This window comes from Nansenia antarctica (assembly GCF_963989245.1).
Source record: "Nansenia antarctica genome assembly, chromosome: 7".
NCBI lineage: Eukaryota > Metazoa > Chordata > Actinopteri > Argentiniformes > Microstomatidae > Nansenia > Nansenia antarctica.
This window is the reverse complement of record NC_137677.1, coordinates 62,926,185-62,943,200: the sequence shown is the minus strand read 5'-3', so window position 1 is coordinate 62,943,200 and position 17,016 is coordinate 62,926,185. Positions and strand designations below refer to the sequence as shown.

The window sequence follows — 17,016 nt, the reverse complement described above, 5'->3', positions numbered from 1 at the left end:
AACCACCGATCTGCCGACCTTGCGATCATTAGACAATGGCTCTACTTCCTGCGCCACAGCCTCCCCATATCAAGCTATTGCCAAGGTTCGATTCATAGGGAGAGTCAAAACTCAAGTCTCGTCTCATTGTGATGAAAGCAGAGAGTGAAAGACACAGTCAGGAAATAACAACAGTCAATGCTTTTTCACCAAGAGCTTTATGGAGAAACGTTGGCCCCATGAAAATACAGTTCTACCTCATCGTGTCTACATGTAGTCCCTTTTTTATCTGGAAAACAACAAAAACAAAGCACACTTGAATCACGTCAGGCTACTGTAGCACTGACTGCTGGCTAGATTTACAATGTGTTACAAACATCTCAACAAGCACGTAGACAAAATGCAGAAGTGTGTGTGTGTGTGTGTGTGTGTGTGTGTGTGTGTGTGTGTGTGTGTGTGTGTGTCTGTTAAATTTGGAATCATGTTGTTGTTTTTTTAAACCAGTGAAACCACCTTCAAGCAGAACCATCTCTGATTACCGGTACATTTTGTGAGCTTAGAATCATAAGGTTCTATCTCCGTTTAGGGCAGTTCAGAGATATTGAGCGTCAAAGTTTTTACATTCCATTATGTTTTGTGAGATGGAACCTTTGTATTTTATGAATTACTAACTCAAAAATGTCAACATTTTAAAAATAACACCACACAGGCATTAATAAATACCTAATGGATCAGATTATGTAAAAAACTCAATTTTGACAAAAATGGAGATAGAACCTTATAATTCTAACGTCACGATGTGGAATCATCATTATCATATCTAACACAATATCAACAGGCTTGGCACATAAATAGACAGAGACAAGTGAGTGACAAAATAAAGTATTGTGTACTACTGTCATTTCACTGACCTCTACTAAACAAATCCTCTATTGTAACATAATTCCGTTCAGTGTCCTGGGGTGTCTCCCCCCCTCCCCCCTGTAACTCATATTGATGACATCACAGGAAGTGAGGTCAGGTTTGAGAGAGCATTGGTTTGGCGGGCCTCGTTCCGGCCCAGGGCAGTGGTTCTGTAGGGGGGTTCTGGGTGAAACCATCTCTCACAGCTTGGGGGTGTCCGTGGGGGCCAGGGGAGCCCTCCCTCTCTGGAATGGCGGTGGTACACTCCCAGCGGCAGCACCTCCTGTGGAAACAACAGGGAAATGTAGTTTTAGTTCAGTTGGGAACTCCTATCAGGGGAGGCTAGTGGAGGTAGAAATCGGAGGACTGGCTCAGAATAGTATACCATTCGTCATTCCATGCCATGCATTACAATGAGGCCTCAAACGTCCTCTGATTTCTACCTCCACCAGCCTCCCCTGAACTCTATCAGACACAGACAGTATGCCACAAGGGGAAGAAGAAGAAAGACTGCCAACAATGTCACTCACTACTACGACATAAAAGCTTTGACACTTTCTTCCTTGTCCTTCCTAATTTGCCTTCCTTGACCTCTCCAATCTGAACGATCATGTACCAATCTCTGTGATTATGGAACGTAATCCGAGAGGACAAAATGGCAGTTGGAAGCCTCACTCTGTGGGAGCCAGGTCACGACACTGTGAGCTCCTCGCATCACACAACTCGTGAGCTTAGAATGAGAAGGTTCTATCTCCGTTTAGGGTAGTTCAGAGATATTGAGCGTCAATGTTTTTACATTCCATTATGTTTTGTGAGGAGGAACCTTTGTATTTTATGAATTACTAACTCAAAAATGTCTACATTTAAAAAAATAACACCACACAGGCATTAATAAACACCTAATCGATCAGAACTGTAATGTAAAAAACTCAATTTTGACCAAAAATGGAGATGGAACCTTATAATTCTAACGTCACAAACTGCATTCAGTACCAGCTGTAGTATTCCAATGCCAAAAAACACGACAATATTTCCAGGAATACTGCAAATTAGAGGCGGTTATATAAAGAACAGGCTTTACACACAGATGCCGAAACAATCTCATCTCTATGATACAGGCAGGCCAGCATCTGGCAAAACTAGAAGCAGCCACGCAAACCCACACATCTGTCCCTCTCACCCTCTCACACACAGAGAGAGACGGGGAGAGGGGAGAGGGGAGGGGGTAATGTTGACCCTGGTGGTGGTGGTAGTAGTGGCTGCTCCTGAGTTCTTGACTTGACTGGTATTCTACTGGCTCTGCTTTCACATGACCCACATCTCTCCACCTCCCTATTCCAACCCCCCCCTCCCCATTCCAGCAACAACTTCCACAACTTCTCTAGGCCTCTTAGCTAAAGAGGTCTCTGACGACGATTACTGTTACTAATTTAAACTAAACCAAAACATCAGTGCCTCAATGTCTCTGTAAGTCTAATCCTCTGTTTGGAGCTAATTCCAGTCTTCTTCCATTCCTACACTGACCAACCCGTTTACAATGAGCCTGTCCTCCGATTTCGGCCTCCACCAGCCTCCCCCAACACCAACCACAGCCACCTCTAGCTGATCTGAAGGTCAGTTTGTGCCACAATGATAGAAGAGCCCTCCACCCAACAGCTGTGCTAGAATGCTAAATCCCCTCGGCACCCCCACACCCCCCCCCCCTCCCCCACTCACACCCTCGTTCACCCTGGGAGAAATATGATCCTCTCCCCCCCCTGTTTGGACCGGGGGGTGATTTGGGATGGGCGAAGGGGGCGGGCACGTGGATTAATGCCACAGCACACAGGGTATTTTAGATATCCCTGAAGTTTTTCCAAGCTTTAATCCACAGTCGGCAGGCACAGACACGCAGCTGACGACGTGCCAACCATAGTCCACCCCCTCACACACACACACACACACACGAATACTAACACACACACACACACACACACCGACAAACACACACACACACACACACACACACACACACACAGTCAAGCACACACACACCACCTCCACCACTTTCTCCCTCTCTCTCTCTCTCTCTCTCTCTCTCACACACATAGTCACACCCCCTTCACACACACACACACACACACACACACACACACACACACACACACACACACTTCCCGTTCTCTCTCTCATCTCGTCCCGCTCCGAACCCCCTCGATATAGGCTACACATCCCCATCTGCCTGAGCCTAAAATAAACCACCAGGGTCGTTCAGTGATAAACTGTTACACCCTTTCAGTCTTTCATCTCCACGAGCCAGAGAGAGTCCAGCCAGAACAGACTCAGGTCTCACTAGACTAGAGCTTGTATACAGTATACCTTCTTTTTTTTAAAGTTATTTTTTCTGTGTGGGGCAGTCCCACTCATATTTTTCATTTTATTGACAGATACAGTAGAGATTTAGACAGGAAGGATGGGTGAGAGAGAGAGGAGGGATGACATGCAGGATATGTCCCCCGCCGGAATCGAACCAGGGACCCTGCGGTTACATGGTCAACGCTTAACCCGCTACGCCACCTAAGCGCCCCTGTATACAGTATACCTTTAACGAGGCTTCCGTCTAACTCAGTAACAGTGGCGCACTCAGGCTGTTTGAAGGGCAGGGGGGGCGAAAAGGAAAAAAGGGCACCTACTGCACAGCATGGGACCCCATCAGTGCACATGGTCAAGTTTAGACCATTGGAAGGGCAGCCAATAGGGCACATCCTCTAATTTTGCCACTCAAAAGGGCACTTTAGTGCGACGTTTTTTAACTGTGGGGGCACATGGTCAAGTTTAGACCATTGGAGGGGCACCAATAGGGAACATCCTCTCATTTCCCCCCCCCCCCCCCCCTGCGCCCGCCAGTGCTCAGTAACCTAGCGAAACACATTTACTGTAAGTCCTATGATGCAAGAACAGCAGAGAGAGGCTGCCATGCAGAGAATTAGACCAGTAATAAGCAAGAGGCTTACAGATAGATTAAGGCCTTGGGGGTTTTGGGGGGGGTTTAGTTCACATTAGAACAGTAATCAGAGACCAGAGACCTCCACAAGTTAGGAGGCCTAGAGAATCCTGGTCGCAACCCAAAATGCGATCCATTTTTCAGATCAAGTCTTCACTTACTTATTTTTTTAATCGAATTGACCATTTTCAATTATTTACCACCTCATTCAAAAAACGTCGCTATGAATTTCATGCGCTTAAAGAGGAAGCAGTGTATGGCATTTGAATCAGATGATCAGACTGAAATATACATGAAGGAAAAAAACAACAACAACAATTGCAATATTTCACAGTATTCCTGTAGCTTTACAGTCTCATCCTTAACCACAGAGAAACGCCAGACCCAAGCTGAGTTAGTGAATGTGCACCGCAAGCCAAGCAACCCCCCCCGCCCCCCGCCCCCCGCCCCCCGCCCCCCGCCCCTCACCACACCCCCTCCCCTCCTCATGTCACCCAGGTGTACTTACATGTAGCTTTAAGTGGTGGCCCAGTGTGTTAGCTCCAGAACCCTTGCCCCTCTACCTTAAATAATCCCTCTCACTCCCATAGTCCATCAAGGACCCTGTCATATCAGCAAAGTCCTCCAGGACCAGGCTGGTGGAGTCCTCACCCGAGGGCAGCTCTGTGTCTGACGTCCAGGGCTGACGGAGCTGCTGCTGCTGCTGGGGGGGGGGATTGGAGACCCGTTCCCGGGGCTGCTGCTGGGACTGGGGCTGGGGCTGGGGCTGGGGCTGGGGCTGGGGCTGAGGAGAGTCTGACCTCTGGAAGGCAGGTGCTACTGGATCCACAGCCACCACCACCACCCCCGGCTGCTGTGGCTCCCCCGGGGGGGGTCCCTGATCCCGGGCGCTCCCGCTCCCGCTCCCCCCCTCGCTACTCCGGGGGGACGGGGCCAGGACGTGGTAGAGGCTCGGCAGACGGATGTCCAGGCGCCGGCCGCTCTTGGCGAACAGCTTGTCGTTGAGGGAGTAGAGCTTGTCGGCGATGTCGGCGCCCAGCATGACGGAGAAGACGCGGGCGATGTAGCGCTGGCTAGACAGCAGCTGGTAGAGGTGGCGACGACGCCAGGAGATGTAGCGGCAGTCCTCCTCTGCCGTCAGGGTCACCTGAGGGGGGGGGGGGGGCAGGGGAGGGGTGGGAGGTGAGAGAGGTGAGAGAGAGAGAGAGGCAGAAGAGGAAAGGAGGAGAGGAGGGAGGGAGAGGTCAGGGTTAACGATGTGTCCTCTCGTCCTCTCCTTTACTGTGTTGATCTGAAAGCAGCAGGATACAGGTGAGCCGTACAGATTCCCTAGTGGGAATGTACGGTACTCTCACCTGTCCTGCTCTTCTTAGATCAGGAAATGACACAAGGAAAGGACACAAGGAAAGGACACAAGGAAAGGAAGCCACTATAAACTATTGAGATGCACTCTGGGTTTTTAACAATTCAACTTTTCTGGATTGCACATGTTGAGAATGGATTAACATCACTGGTTAACAGAGCAGGAAGTAAATACTACAGTCATCTACAGGATCTGACCAGCACAGTTGAGGCTAGAGGAGGTAGAAACCGGAGAACGGGTTACTCATTGTAATGCATGAAACGGAATGAGGAACGGTATCAATCAATCACGCATGTTTGAGAAGGAACGAGGCATAGTATGAAACATGTGTTTGATATCATTCCTCATTTCCTTTCCATGCATTCCAATGAGCGCGTCCTCCGATTTCTAACATCCGCCAGCCTCCACTGGTCCACTGGTACCTGGAAGTTCCCTTCCTCGTTGGGTCTGAGAGACTCCCACTCCGGAGAGTCCAGGAACTGGAGAGGGAAGATGTAGTGTAGGAACTGTCCTTCGAGAGACACACGGATCCTAGAGAGAGAGAAGGAGGGAGGGAGGGAGAATGTAAGTGGAAATGAGGGAGGGAGGGAGAATGTAAATGTAAATGAGGAGGAGGGAGAGGGAAGGGGGGGCGGGGGGGGAGAGAGGACAAGGTGAACGGTACTTTCATCAATTGTGATCGATACCTGTGAATTCATTTCTTTCACATTGGAGACGAACTTGCGGCACATTTCCTTTGTAAATGTGACTGATTATTTCTGCGCCTGCACAGTCAGGTTCGTGGATATTCCCTAACTTCGGCTCCATTAAGCTCCTGCTTGTCATGAGGGGGGTTGAGTTTTTTATACGATAGCCTTTCCTTTGCAACGGTGTAAGCTGTTCTGAACGAGTAGCACGGATAGTAGGCCTACCTTTCGCTCTGACTATCTTGTAGATAGTACTAGTTTTTTTTTGTCTGTCTTACATGTAACGATGAATTGAGAATCAAGGACCCCAATTGAAATAAGCCAGTGGCTTTCTTGGGTTTTTATCCTGTTAGTTGACCTTGTATGTAATATGTACTTTCATGTACCTACTTCTGCAAATCTTCTAATAAAGTTTTCAATCAATCAATCAAAAGACTCAGGAGCAGTAGCTAACATCAGTACGGGTACTACGGCCCGGTACGGCCCGGTTGGCAGTGGAGAAAGCAAAACAAAGCGGGAGCACGGGTTCCGGTGCGGTACGGTAGTGGAGAAGCACCATTATTCGGTTGTTAAGTCGTGACGTGTTTCCGGGTCCAAAGTTGGCTGAGGCGCTCTCTTCGAAATGCCTCAGTAATAATATTAATTCATTATAGTTATATAGCGCTTTTCCGAGGTTCAAAGACGCTGACAAATATGGGAAAAACAGGAAAGTGCTGTGTCCCTTGTTGTATGAATAGATCCCAGTCTAAAAAAACTATTGAACTGTCATTCTACCGCTGTAGTACACTGGTACTCTGGTGCGGGGAATTTCTGGTTTGGACCCGGAAATTGCTAAACGTCACGTTTGACGTCAGACTTAACAACCGAATGGCATTATGTCACGTTCCCTGACCCCCCTAAAACCTGGAGACAAGTTAAGTGAATGTCACTGCCAGGGGAGGCTGGTGGAAACCGAAATTGGAGGACGGATTCATTGTGATGCATGTAATAACAACAACCTAGGTTTAGAAGAAGGTGATAGAAGAAGGTTTTTCCTTCTATCAATGAATGGCCCCGGGGGGCCTGAGCTGGATTACTCTTCCTGCTATGACTGGTGGACTGATGATTCACATGCTTAGTATTCAAATGTATTGATTGTAAGTCGCTTTGGAATAAGGCGTCTGCTAAATGGCAAAAAATGTAAATGTAATACCATTCCTCATTCCATCCCTTGCATTACAATGAGCCCGTCCTCCGATTTCTACCTCCACCAGCCTCCCCTGACAGGCAACGCCTGTTCACTGCCCTATCGTCTACAAGGAACCAGGAAGGTCGACGTAATGTGCTGAATGTGACAATGTATGAATGAACTTGGTTGACATTCATTAGATCAAAGTGAAACTTGGCAAAAATCCAATGGCCCCCCTACTCTCGGATACACACATCCTTAACATTAATATGGGAGAGAGCATTTTAAAAGGTAAACAGTAAACAAGAAATGAAATTAACAAGTCAATAAAAAGTGTGATGATTCAACAGCTCGCGCTACAATGCATATCCTCATAACGCTATAACAAAAACAGATGTTTGAAACGTACACAAACATGACCCCCAATGTATGTGTGTGAACAGCTTGTTAGGTAATGTTGTTGGCTGCTATACTATATATACATCTGGCTAGCCACACACAGAGCTGTCAGCATAGTAATCAACTATTAATTAGAGATGAGACAGAGGAAGAGACAGAGACAGAGAGGCAGAAGCAGTGTCCTGTGTTCAGTGTCCCGAGAGAACACCAAATATAAACACATCCCAACACTGTGACAGCTACGCTAGCTCACAAGGGAGTTATACTTCACGGCAGCAGCGACATAAATCCTGTGTTTTTTTACAGCATCTGTGTCATGAGGATATACAGTAGTATCCTTGCAGGTTGTGTGTGTGTGTTATACCGTTCCTTCTTCCGTTCTATGCATTACAATGAGGCAGGCGCCTTCCTTCGATTCCTGCCTCCTCTATTCTTCCCGTCTCAGTCACACCTCTCACACTTCCAGACTGATACACTTCTCCTCCGGACAATAGACATTCGTGACCTCTCGATAGCGTTTCGTGTTTAATTCCACTTCAGCCTGTAAGTGATCTCTCTCTCTCTCTCTCTTAACCTAATGACGTGCTTAAGCGGATTAAAGAGATAGATAGCTTCCAGGGGGATGGATAGAGAGAGAGAGAGAAGGAGAGAGAGAGAGAGAGAGAGAGAGAGAGAGAGAGAGAGAGAGAGAGAGAGAGAGAGAGAGAGAGAGAGAGAGACAACTGTCTGCCGTGTGTCAGTATTTCCAGACTAAATAATCAATATAAAGACAGTGCGACTGACTACTGTGTACCATATTCACCAGGGGAGGCTAGTGGAGGTAGAAATCGGAGGACATTCTCATTGTAATGCTTACTTGAGCTCACCTTCTTTGGTCACTGACTTGCCCTCTGTCTGTGTAGTATCTCTGGACACGTTACATACATGCTGTAGGTACTTGGTGCAGGAATTGCTTTGTGATTGCAGACTAGTGATGGTTACCATACCATGTAATGTTACTACAACGTTAACGGATCAATGTAGAGTCACCAAACCAACCATGTAATGACCTAGTTCCTTTGTAACAAGTCAATACAATGTTAACGTAATAACGATCTGCCCAGAGCGTCGAGGCTTTTCAAACCTTAGCTAAGACGTACCTCTTCTCCCTGGCCTTTGACCTGAGGTGAGCCTGCCTCCCGACAACCAACTGCACTTTTGTGCACTTTTATTTCTGCACCTGTCGTATTCTGTATTGCACCTTGTTTTTGTTTTAGTGTATTTTTATTTGTTGTTTCTCTTTTACTAGTGTTTTATCTGTTAAGCACTTTGGGCGGCTGTTTTGTCGTTGTAAATGTGTAAATCACCTGACTTGATTTTTCATTACAGTGTTAGGACAAAATTACAGGATCAGCACCATATATAAATCCGCCAAAGTCACCAAATCCACCCCCCCCCCACCACCACCACCACCACCACCCCCACCACCACCACCACCACCCCCACCACCACCCCCACCACCACCACCACCACCCCCACCACCACCACCACCACCACCCCCACCACCACCACCACCCCCACCACCACCACCACCACCACCACCATCATCATCACCACCACCACCACCACCACCACCACCCCCACCACCACCACCACCGCCTCACCTCCCAGACAGCAGGAAGGAGAGCTGGTCGATGGGCGTCTTGCCCTCCATGGCGTAGGTCTCCTCCACCCCCAGCGCCAGCACCTTGTTCTCGCAGGCGCCCGCGATCTCCTTGAACACCTGCACCGGCACGTCCAGGGGCAGGTAGACGGCGGAGTAGAGGGCGGAGAGCTCCTCGCTGGGCAGGCCGTCCTGGTGGAGGCGGTAGAGGAGGTGACAGATCTGGACTGCGCAGGCCACCAAGCACAGAAGGTTCCAGGTGAACACGTCCACCCCGCACATGGTCATCCAGCCCCACAGGCACAGGCACACGTAGGAGGGCGTCAGGAAGCCAAAGATGAACAGGCAGCCGTAGGCGCCGCTGCCCCCCATGTAGCCCAAGAAGAGGATGGTGTTGCCCAGGTGGTAGAGGGCCCCCTCGGTGTTGTTGGTCCAGCCCTCGCATGTAGGGTGGCCGTATATGACGCTCTCCAGCACAGAGGAGTTGCCGCCTGCACTCATGTTGGCTACTGGTACTGTTTCTGTAGTACTACTAGGGGCGGTAATCAAATTGTTCTATAAGTTACAGAACAACAACAACAACAACAACAACAAACAACAAAAAAACGTTTCAATATTACAAAGTCTAAAAAGACACCAAAAACAGCTGGAAAAACAGTTTGCCCACCTATGGTTGAAGTTGTTGTTGTTGTTTCTTCATTGAGATGTAGGAGCTATCACAGGACCGGTCTCAGAGTTCAGTAAAGGTATCAAATATAATTTAAAAATGATAGAAAATACTATAATGTTTGTTCCTTGTTGTCCTCGAACAGTCAGAGTTTCCGCCTCGAAAGTTTCTCAGTTATTAAGACCATAAATACAACTGGAATGGATTCCTTCTCACATTGTGTGTCTCTCCCTCACTCCTCCGCCCTCTCGCCCCTCTCTTTTCCCTCTATGTTGTCCTGTGTCTCTCTCTTGATTTTCTGACTATTTCTCTCACCCATTCGCCTGCTCTGGAGAGCTCACAGTTGGCAACACGGAGAGCGAGAGGGAGAGGGGGAGACGACAGACCCCTAGAAGGATAACCATGTTTGGAATTGAAACCCAAGGAGGAGAGAGCCACAGACAGAAAGCAGACCAGATACTTAACATAACACTGTTGGAGAGAGAGAGAGAGGGGGGGGGAGGTCGGCGAGAACGAGAGAGAGAGAGATGATAAGAAGTGTCACAAAGTGTCTGTGACTGTACCTCCAGGAAAGACAGGAAGGCTGTCCCCTCTGCCAGAATTGAACTTTACCAAACGACCACAAAATGGCCCCCAAACCACAACACCCGTACAGTGGAGATCCACAGTTTGTGTGGGTGCATATTTAGAGATACTGAGATAGGTAGAATGACAGAGAGTGAAGGTCCAGTTTCAGAAATGAACCCCCTCCCCTCCCCCCATATTTCACATGCCATGCCCCACCAAGCCAGTGGCACTCAGAGGACTGGTCCAAACCATGTGTTTCTGGAATAGGGGTCGAGGTGTAGTGAGTGGGCTTATGATCACACCACTTGTGATATTGAAATAGAAGAGAGGGGAGGTACAGTATCAGTCGAGATTAGAACATGCCTTCCAACGCCAGTGTGACGCTGGTGACAGTAAGAGTCGGAGGACAGGGCTCATTGTAATGCATGGAATGGAGCAAGGAATGGGTATCAAATGCGTGTGTTTGTCAGTGGCACTGGTGGTCTATTGGAGGTAGAAACGTGTGTTTGATACCATTCCTCATTTCATTCCATACATTACAATGAGCCTGTTCTCTGATTTCTACCTCTGGCTTCACACATAGAAAGGTTGCATTCCAGGTCAACAAGGTGGTTACATTGCAGTGTGGCGCAGAGACCAGCAGATTCCTACACCATACTGATGTTGTTTTATGAGAAACTAACACTTCTCCAGTTGTTCTGACAATAGGGCACAGCGCCAACTGACATGTAGGTGACCTGCTGGAACACAACCACCGACTAGTGAGATCAGGTTATGCAGGCTTGGTTGCTATGATGATATCCCAGAGAAGTGCATTCGCGCCCACCATTTTGTATATGCCTACTATATCGGAAATACCTCATACAGCATGTCTTCTTAGCTACAGTGTGTACACGCGTGCGTGCGTGTGTGTATCATAGAGATGGCTCATCACATGTCAGAGCATGCAGAGGCCCCTCCCTCCCAGTGCAGAGGCCCCTCCCACCAACCAACAGAGCAGAGGCCCCTCCCATCAGCAGAGGCAGATCAGTGATAAAGGTCAAACTGCAAGGCTGGCAGACATGGCGTCACATCCATACAAGGCACTGGGCCAGAGAGAGAGAGAGAGAGAGAGAGAATTGCCGTGCCAACACACTCCCTCCCTCCCTCCCTCACTCCGCCCTGACGTGTCATAACAATGACATTCTTCCGTGGCGTAGATTTATGACTGCTGCCACTAATTACTTCTAGCTCATCTGAGCCACATCCTGCACTAGGGTCTTATTGTCATGATGAGGAACGCATTCCATGTGTCCTGAATTGACGGTGTCATCCTAACAGAATGACACACTCACTCATAGCTAGCTACTGTGCCAGCTGGTGCATTAGGGTAGCTCGAAAAACCAGGGGGAGGCAGAAATCAATCGGATGGGCTTAATGTATTGCATGGAACAGAAGATGTGGTATCAACCCCAATTTTGATACCATTCCTCATTCTGTGGCATGCATTACAATGAGCCTGCCCCTGCCCATGCAATTTCTGCCTCCACTGCATTCCTAACATCCTGAACTGGCAGAATGGCACTTACTCATTCCAGCAGGTGCATTAGAAAAGCGAACAGTTTCAGCTTTTAGAGCTTAACAGCCCTAGAGGTCCTGGCCTACACCATTGGGATAAGTGAGTAAGTCATTTGCAAATGTATTGAGGTCTTGAACTTGAGATTTATTCAGTCATTAGAACTGTGCAAACTCAATGCAACTTTAATTTCAGATCCATTTCTTGCAAAGCAGTGAGTCCCACAGCTTCTTAGCTGCAGAATTCGTGTCACTTCAATCAGAGGCACCTTGTTATGGGAAGAATGCAGATACGCTGAGTGTCGACTGGAGCAAAGTTATTTTTGGCCCCAAGTGCATACCGTGGAGAGCAGCTGTGACAAGCCAACCAACAGGAAGTAGAATTATGAAAGGACCTTCAAACCAGGAAGCACTTACAGGGTGACAGGAAGTTTATACTAAACTATTGCATGTTGAAATATCGAATGTCAAAGTGTAGTTGTCATAATGAAACAGAGTATATTTGCAGCAAGTACACTGGTACTATATCACATGTACACATTCAGTAAAGTTCTGCAAAGTAAAGTGAGACTTTCAGCCACATTGCATAGGATATTTATTTAATTCCATTCCCTCGGAACAAGTTAGTATATTAACACATTATTTCTCTGATCATAATTAAGACTAGACATTTCACAACATCTTGCCAGTGACTCCACCTTCCCTTCAGGTTGAGGTATAAATAAAAACACAAGAGGATATCCACCGGAGCGCCTCTTCCTTACAGCCGGCCAGCAACTACTGTAGGAGAGGGAGAGGGTGAAATCACTCAGAGCACAACAAACACACCTTCAACTTAACAGTCAACCTGTTCTGTTGCACTGGAGGCAGAACAGGGGGGACAAGGACGGGCTCATTGTAATGCATGGGATGGATTTGGATTTGATACCATTCCTTTCCTTACAATTCAATGAGCCCTCATTGTAATGCATTGAATGGAATAAAACAAGCATTTATACCACTGACTCCTCGTTCAATGCATTACAATGAGCTCTTCCTCAAATGTCCGCCTCCACCAGCCTCCCCTGCTGTGCACTCAGAGTACATTGAGTACTCATGACTAGACTATCTTCAGTAAAAACATTTTTTAAAGGTCATATAGCAGGACATGGAGCCCAGAACATCACTGACTAATCATCAATTACCTAGAGTGACTTAATCTCATTACAGGCAATCGCAGAAAACATCAACTAGGTTACTGTAACATATTATAAACAGCACAACTGGCTGTTATTATCCAACATGTCTGTAGAGGACAGATAGACATGCAGGTGACATAACAGGCATGGGGATGCTTGGTGACTGCAGACGTATCTGCCGCATACGAGTAAAACCTCTCGGGCCACACTGGTCGAGGCAGAACGGGAAGCAGCAACAAGCACATGCCTCTGCTCGCGCTCCGCCCACCACCATTGTCTGGAGTCACACATCGAACATAATGTTCTCTTCACACACAAAAGCGCTACATGTGATTTATAATGAGTGACTCAATCAATATGAATGCATGCAAGAGACCACTACAAAATGGTTACAAGTTACAACCGTGTTGTAAATCTCATTTACTAATAATTTCATTTGTACATTTGGCAAAAGCTCAGCATCAATTTCATGGGGAGGGGGATAACCTAACTGCTGGTTACAACAAGTGCAGCTTGTTTCTAGAATCGGTAATAAGCCTGATAACTTACCAACAACATGAGTCATTATGTGTCAATAATTAGATATTGAATCCGAGCGCCCTCATACATTCCTTATGTGCCTCGATCAGATCTGTGCAACTCTCTTCTCCCCTCTCGATGATGCTGACAACAACAAAACAAAAAAGAAAGTTAGACACCTGCTCACAACAGATCATTGTTTGCATTTAGATACTATGCAATTTCTTATAAGAAGAGGCATTATTATTAAGACAGACAGTTAGCAGACCAAAAAACCAATTGCCAAACGTACCAAGTGTCCCTGACTTTCTTGGTTTCGGGACATGCACAGCAGGCTTTGAGTGGTTTCTTCTCCTCGGTGCCCTCGATGGCGGGGGCGGCCTCGCAGACACTGGCAGCAGAGACGCACGACATGATGATGATCACAGGCTGGAAACGAAGGAGCAGAACATCATCGATCAGCCTAACCTCATGTCATCATGCCTACTAACCTAACCTCATCGTGACGTTAGAATTATAAGGTTCTATCTCCATTTTTAGTCAAAATGTAGTTTTTTACATAATCTGATCCATTAGGTGTTTATTAATGCCTGTGTGGTGTTATTTGTAAAATGTTGAAATTTTTGAGTTAGTAATTCATAAAATACAAAGGTTCCATCTCACAAAACATAATGGAATGTTAAAAAACGTTGACGCTCAATATCTCTGAACTGCCCTAAACGGAGATAGAACCTTATCATTCTAAACGGAGATAGAACCTTATCATTCTAAACGGAGATAGAACCATATCATTCTAGACGGAGATAGAACCTTATCATTCTAAACGGAGATAGAACCTTATCATTCTAAACGGAGATAGAACCTTATCATTCTAAACGGAGATAGAACCTTATCGTTCTAAACGGAGATAGAACCTTCTCATTCTAAACGGAGATAGAACCTTCTCATTCTAAAAGGAGATAGAACCTTCTCATTCTAAATCTAAACGGAGATAGAACCTTATCATTCTAAACGGAGATAGAACCATATCATTCTAAACGGAGATAGAACCTTATCATTCTAAACGGACTGGAGATAGAACCTTATCATTCTAAACGGAGATAGAACCTTATCATTCTAAACTGAGATAGAACCTTATCATTCTAAACGGAGATAGAACCTTATCATTCTAAACGGAGATAGAACCTTATCATTCTAAGATCACCTAATGCACCTCATGTACACGGACGAAGGACAATCTCACGTGGCTGATCTATTCGGTTTGCCACGAGGGGGAAATGCATGCTCGACTACAAACATAAAGATACAAAGTGACAGTGTCACTCACAAAATGGCATGATCTTTTTTTTTTTTTATCTAGCCAAGCAAGGCAGCATTGAACATCACGTCCATCATAGACAGATCGGGCACGTTACATCATCATCGTCCAGAATCAAGGGACCTTAAGTCATAAGATAAGGTCCTAGTGAGCTACTAACTAGTTAATTAAGGAGATACATTGTCTGTCTACACGAGGTGCAAAGGGATGTTGTTTGCAAAACGGGTTAGATCCAGTAGTTGGAAACGAAAGCACGTCAGGAGATCAGGCTTCCTGGTATATCAGCTGGCTAGCTATAGTTAGCTAAATAACAGTGCTCAGTCAATGACATTGGACGTGTAGTTAGACAGATAAGTGGCAAATCTAAAGGAAAAAAGGCAATATGCAATCACGCAGAATCGTTTGTGAGCAGAACAAGAAGATGTTCAAGACTGAGGGGAGAGAGACTTAACATATAACGATACATGAATGCATTAATAAGCTTTATGTAACTTACTTAGCTAGCGGGTACTCCCTTCTTGCGCAAGGATGAAGCCTTTAACACACGTGTGTCCTTGCCTGATCCAACATGGTAGAAGCAGCAGGCATGTTTATGAAAGCGTTGCGCTAAGACCTCTGGGACATGTAGTTTTAGTTGTGATTGTCATGCTGCTGCGACATGGAACTGACAGGTGTGTTTAGGTGCTCATCGATATCACTGCTTAGCTGTGCTGTACATGCACCTTCTGTTATATCTCCTCATTTGGGACCCTGTCAGTGTAAACCCACTGGAATAGATGCATATTATTCAGCAGACATGATACCTAATTTTAATTTTAATTGTAATAATAATTTAAATTAATAATTTTAATTTTGTAATTTTAATTAATAATAATAATATAATATATAATAATACTATAATAATAATAATAATAATACCTGTAATTTAAAAAATAAATGCATGTACCTCCCATTAAAATGTAGGTCTATATGTGTGTGGGTGGGGGGGGCAGGAGATGGGCACCTGCCAATAGTAATTAGCGGTTTTCTGACAATAGAGGTTTTGGGCTGGTGGTTTTTGGTGGATTTAGCGGTTTTTAAAGACTGTGGTTAGGCTGGAAAATGTCAATCCCATCTGGCAACCGACCGTGCCTTGAGCATTTAAAAACAAGAAAGAAAACGACATTTCGTGAGCTTAGAATGATACGGTTCTATCTCCGTTTAGAATGATAAGGTTCTATCTCAGTTTAGAATGATAAGGTTCTATCTCCGTTTAGAATGATAAGGTTCTATCTCCGTTTAGAATGATAAGGTTCTATCTCAGTTTAGACTGATAAGGTTCTATCTCCGTTTAGAATGATACGGTTCTATCTCCGTTTAAAATGATAAGGTTCTATCTCCGTTTAGACTGATAAGGTTCTATCTCCGTTTAGAATGATAAGGTTCTATCTCAGTTTAGAATGATAAGGTTCTATCTCCGTTTAGAATGATAAGGTTCTATCTCAGTTTAGACTGATAAGGTTCTATCTCCGTTTAGAATGATAAGGTTCTATCTCCGTTTAGGGCAGTTCAGAGATAGGGGGGTGAGGAGGGGAGACAGGAGGGTGAGGAGGGGAGACAGGGGGGTGTGGAGGGGGAGACAGGGGGGTGAGGAGGGGGAGACAGGGGGGTGAGGAGGGGGAGAGACAGGGGGGTGAGGAGGGGGAGACAGGGGGGTGAGGAGGGGGAGACAGGGGGGTGAGGAGGGGGAGACAGGGGGGTGTGGAGGGGGAGAGACAGGGGGGTGAGGAGGGGGAGACAGGGGGGTGAGGAGGGGGGAGACAGGGGGGTGTGGAGGGCGTTGGGGCGGACGTCGAAGTCAAACAATCTTTATTCAAAGGGGGCAATTTCGGCATGTACAAGACACACTGTTAGTTAGCTGGCTACACCCAGGAGTAGGCCGACATTAATAATAGTCATGACTGACTGTGGTGGTCAATTCTGGGCCTGCCCTGGCTGAGGCACTGTTTCCCTTTATATAGCCTAGCCTAGCTATAACAACACCAAGTCAAGTGTATACTTGGGCCCAATCACATTTCTTATTTTTACCCCTACTACCCCTCTTTTTCGAC

General features: G+C 46.4%; 2 protein-coding genes across 3 annotated transcripts; both read right to left on the bottom strand.

The window, feature by feature from the left end:
• Positions 1-4,424: 4,424 nt before the first annotated feature.
• popdc2 (popeye domain cAMP effector 2) lies at positions 4,425-9,624 on the bottom strand (the record flags this gene model as incomplete). Its single annotated transcript, XM_080535939.1, has 3 exons — positions 4,425-5,012; positions 5,651-5,759; positions 9,125-9,624. 3 exons carry the CDS (start codon positions 9,622-9,624, stop codon positions 4,425-4,427), a joined length of 1,197 nt encoding a protein of 398 aa, XP_080392065.1.
• Positions 9,625-12,489: 2,865 nt separating this feature from the next.
• cox17 (cytochrome c oxidase copper chaperone COX17) lies at positions 12,490-15,510 on the bottom strand. Of its 2 annotated transcripts, none has more exons than XM_080535892.1 (4): positions 15,423-15,510; positions 13,901-14,037; positions 13,639-13,752; positions 12,490-12,691 (listed from the first exon to the last, which is right to left on the bottom strand). In XM_080535892.1, exons 2-3 carry the CDS (start codon positions 14,020-14,022, stop codon positions 13,668-13,670), a joined length of 207 nt encoding a protein of 68 aa, XP_080392018.1. In that variant the 5' UTR covers positions 14,023-14,037; positions 15,423-15,510; the 3' UTR covers positions 12,490-12,691; positions 13,639-13,667. The 2 variants fall into 2 exon arrangements, with proteins under 2 accessions (XP_080392018.1, XP_080392019.1); XM_080535893.1 differs by having other exon boundaries at positions 12,490-12,688.
• Between the last annotated feature and the right edge of the window lie 1,506 nt (positions 15,511-17,016).

What these genes read in the sequence shown, in the direction of transcription:
- cox17 (XM_080535892.1), bottom strand. Translation starts at nt 14,022, where the DNA reads ATGTCGTGCGTCTCTGCTGCCAGTGTCTGCGAGGCCGCCCCCGCCATC. An exon ending in AAGAAAGTCAGGGACACTTG is followed by an intron (nt 13,753 to 13,900) that starts GTACGTTTGGCA and finishes TGTTGTTGTCAG; the next exon opens with CATCATCGAGAGGGGAGAAG.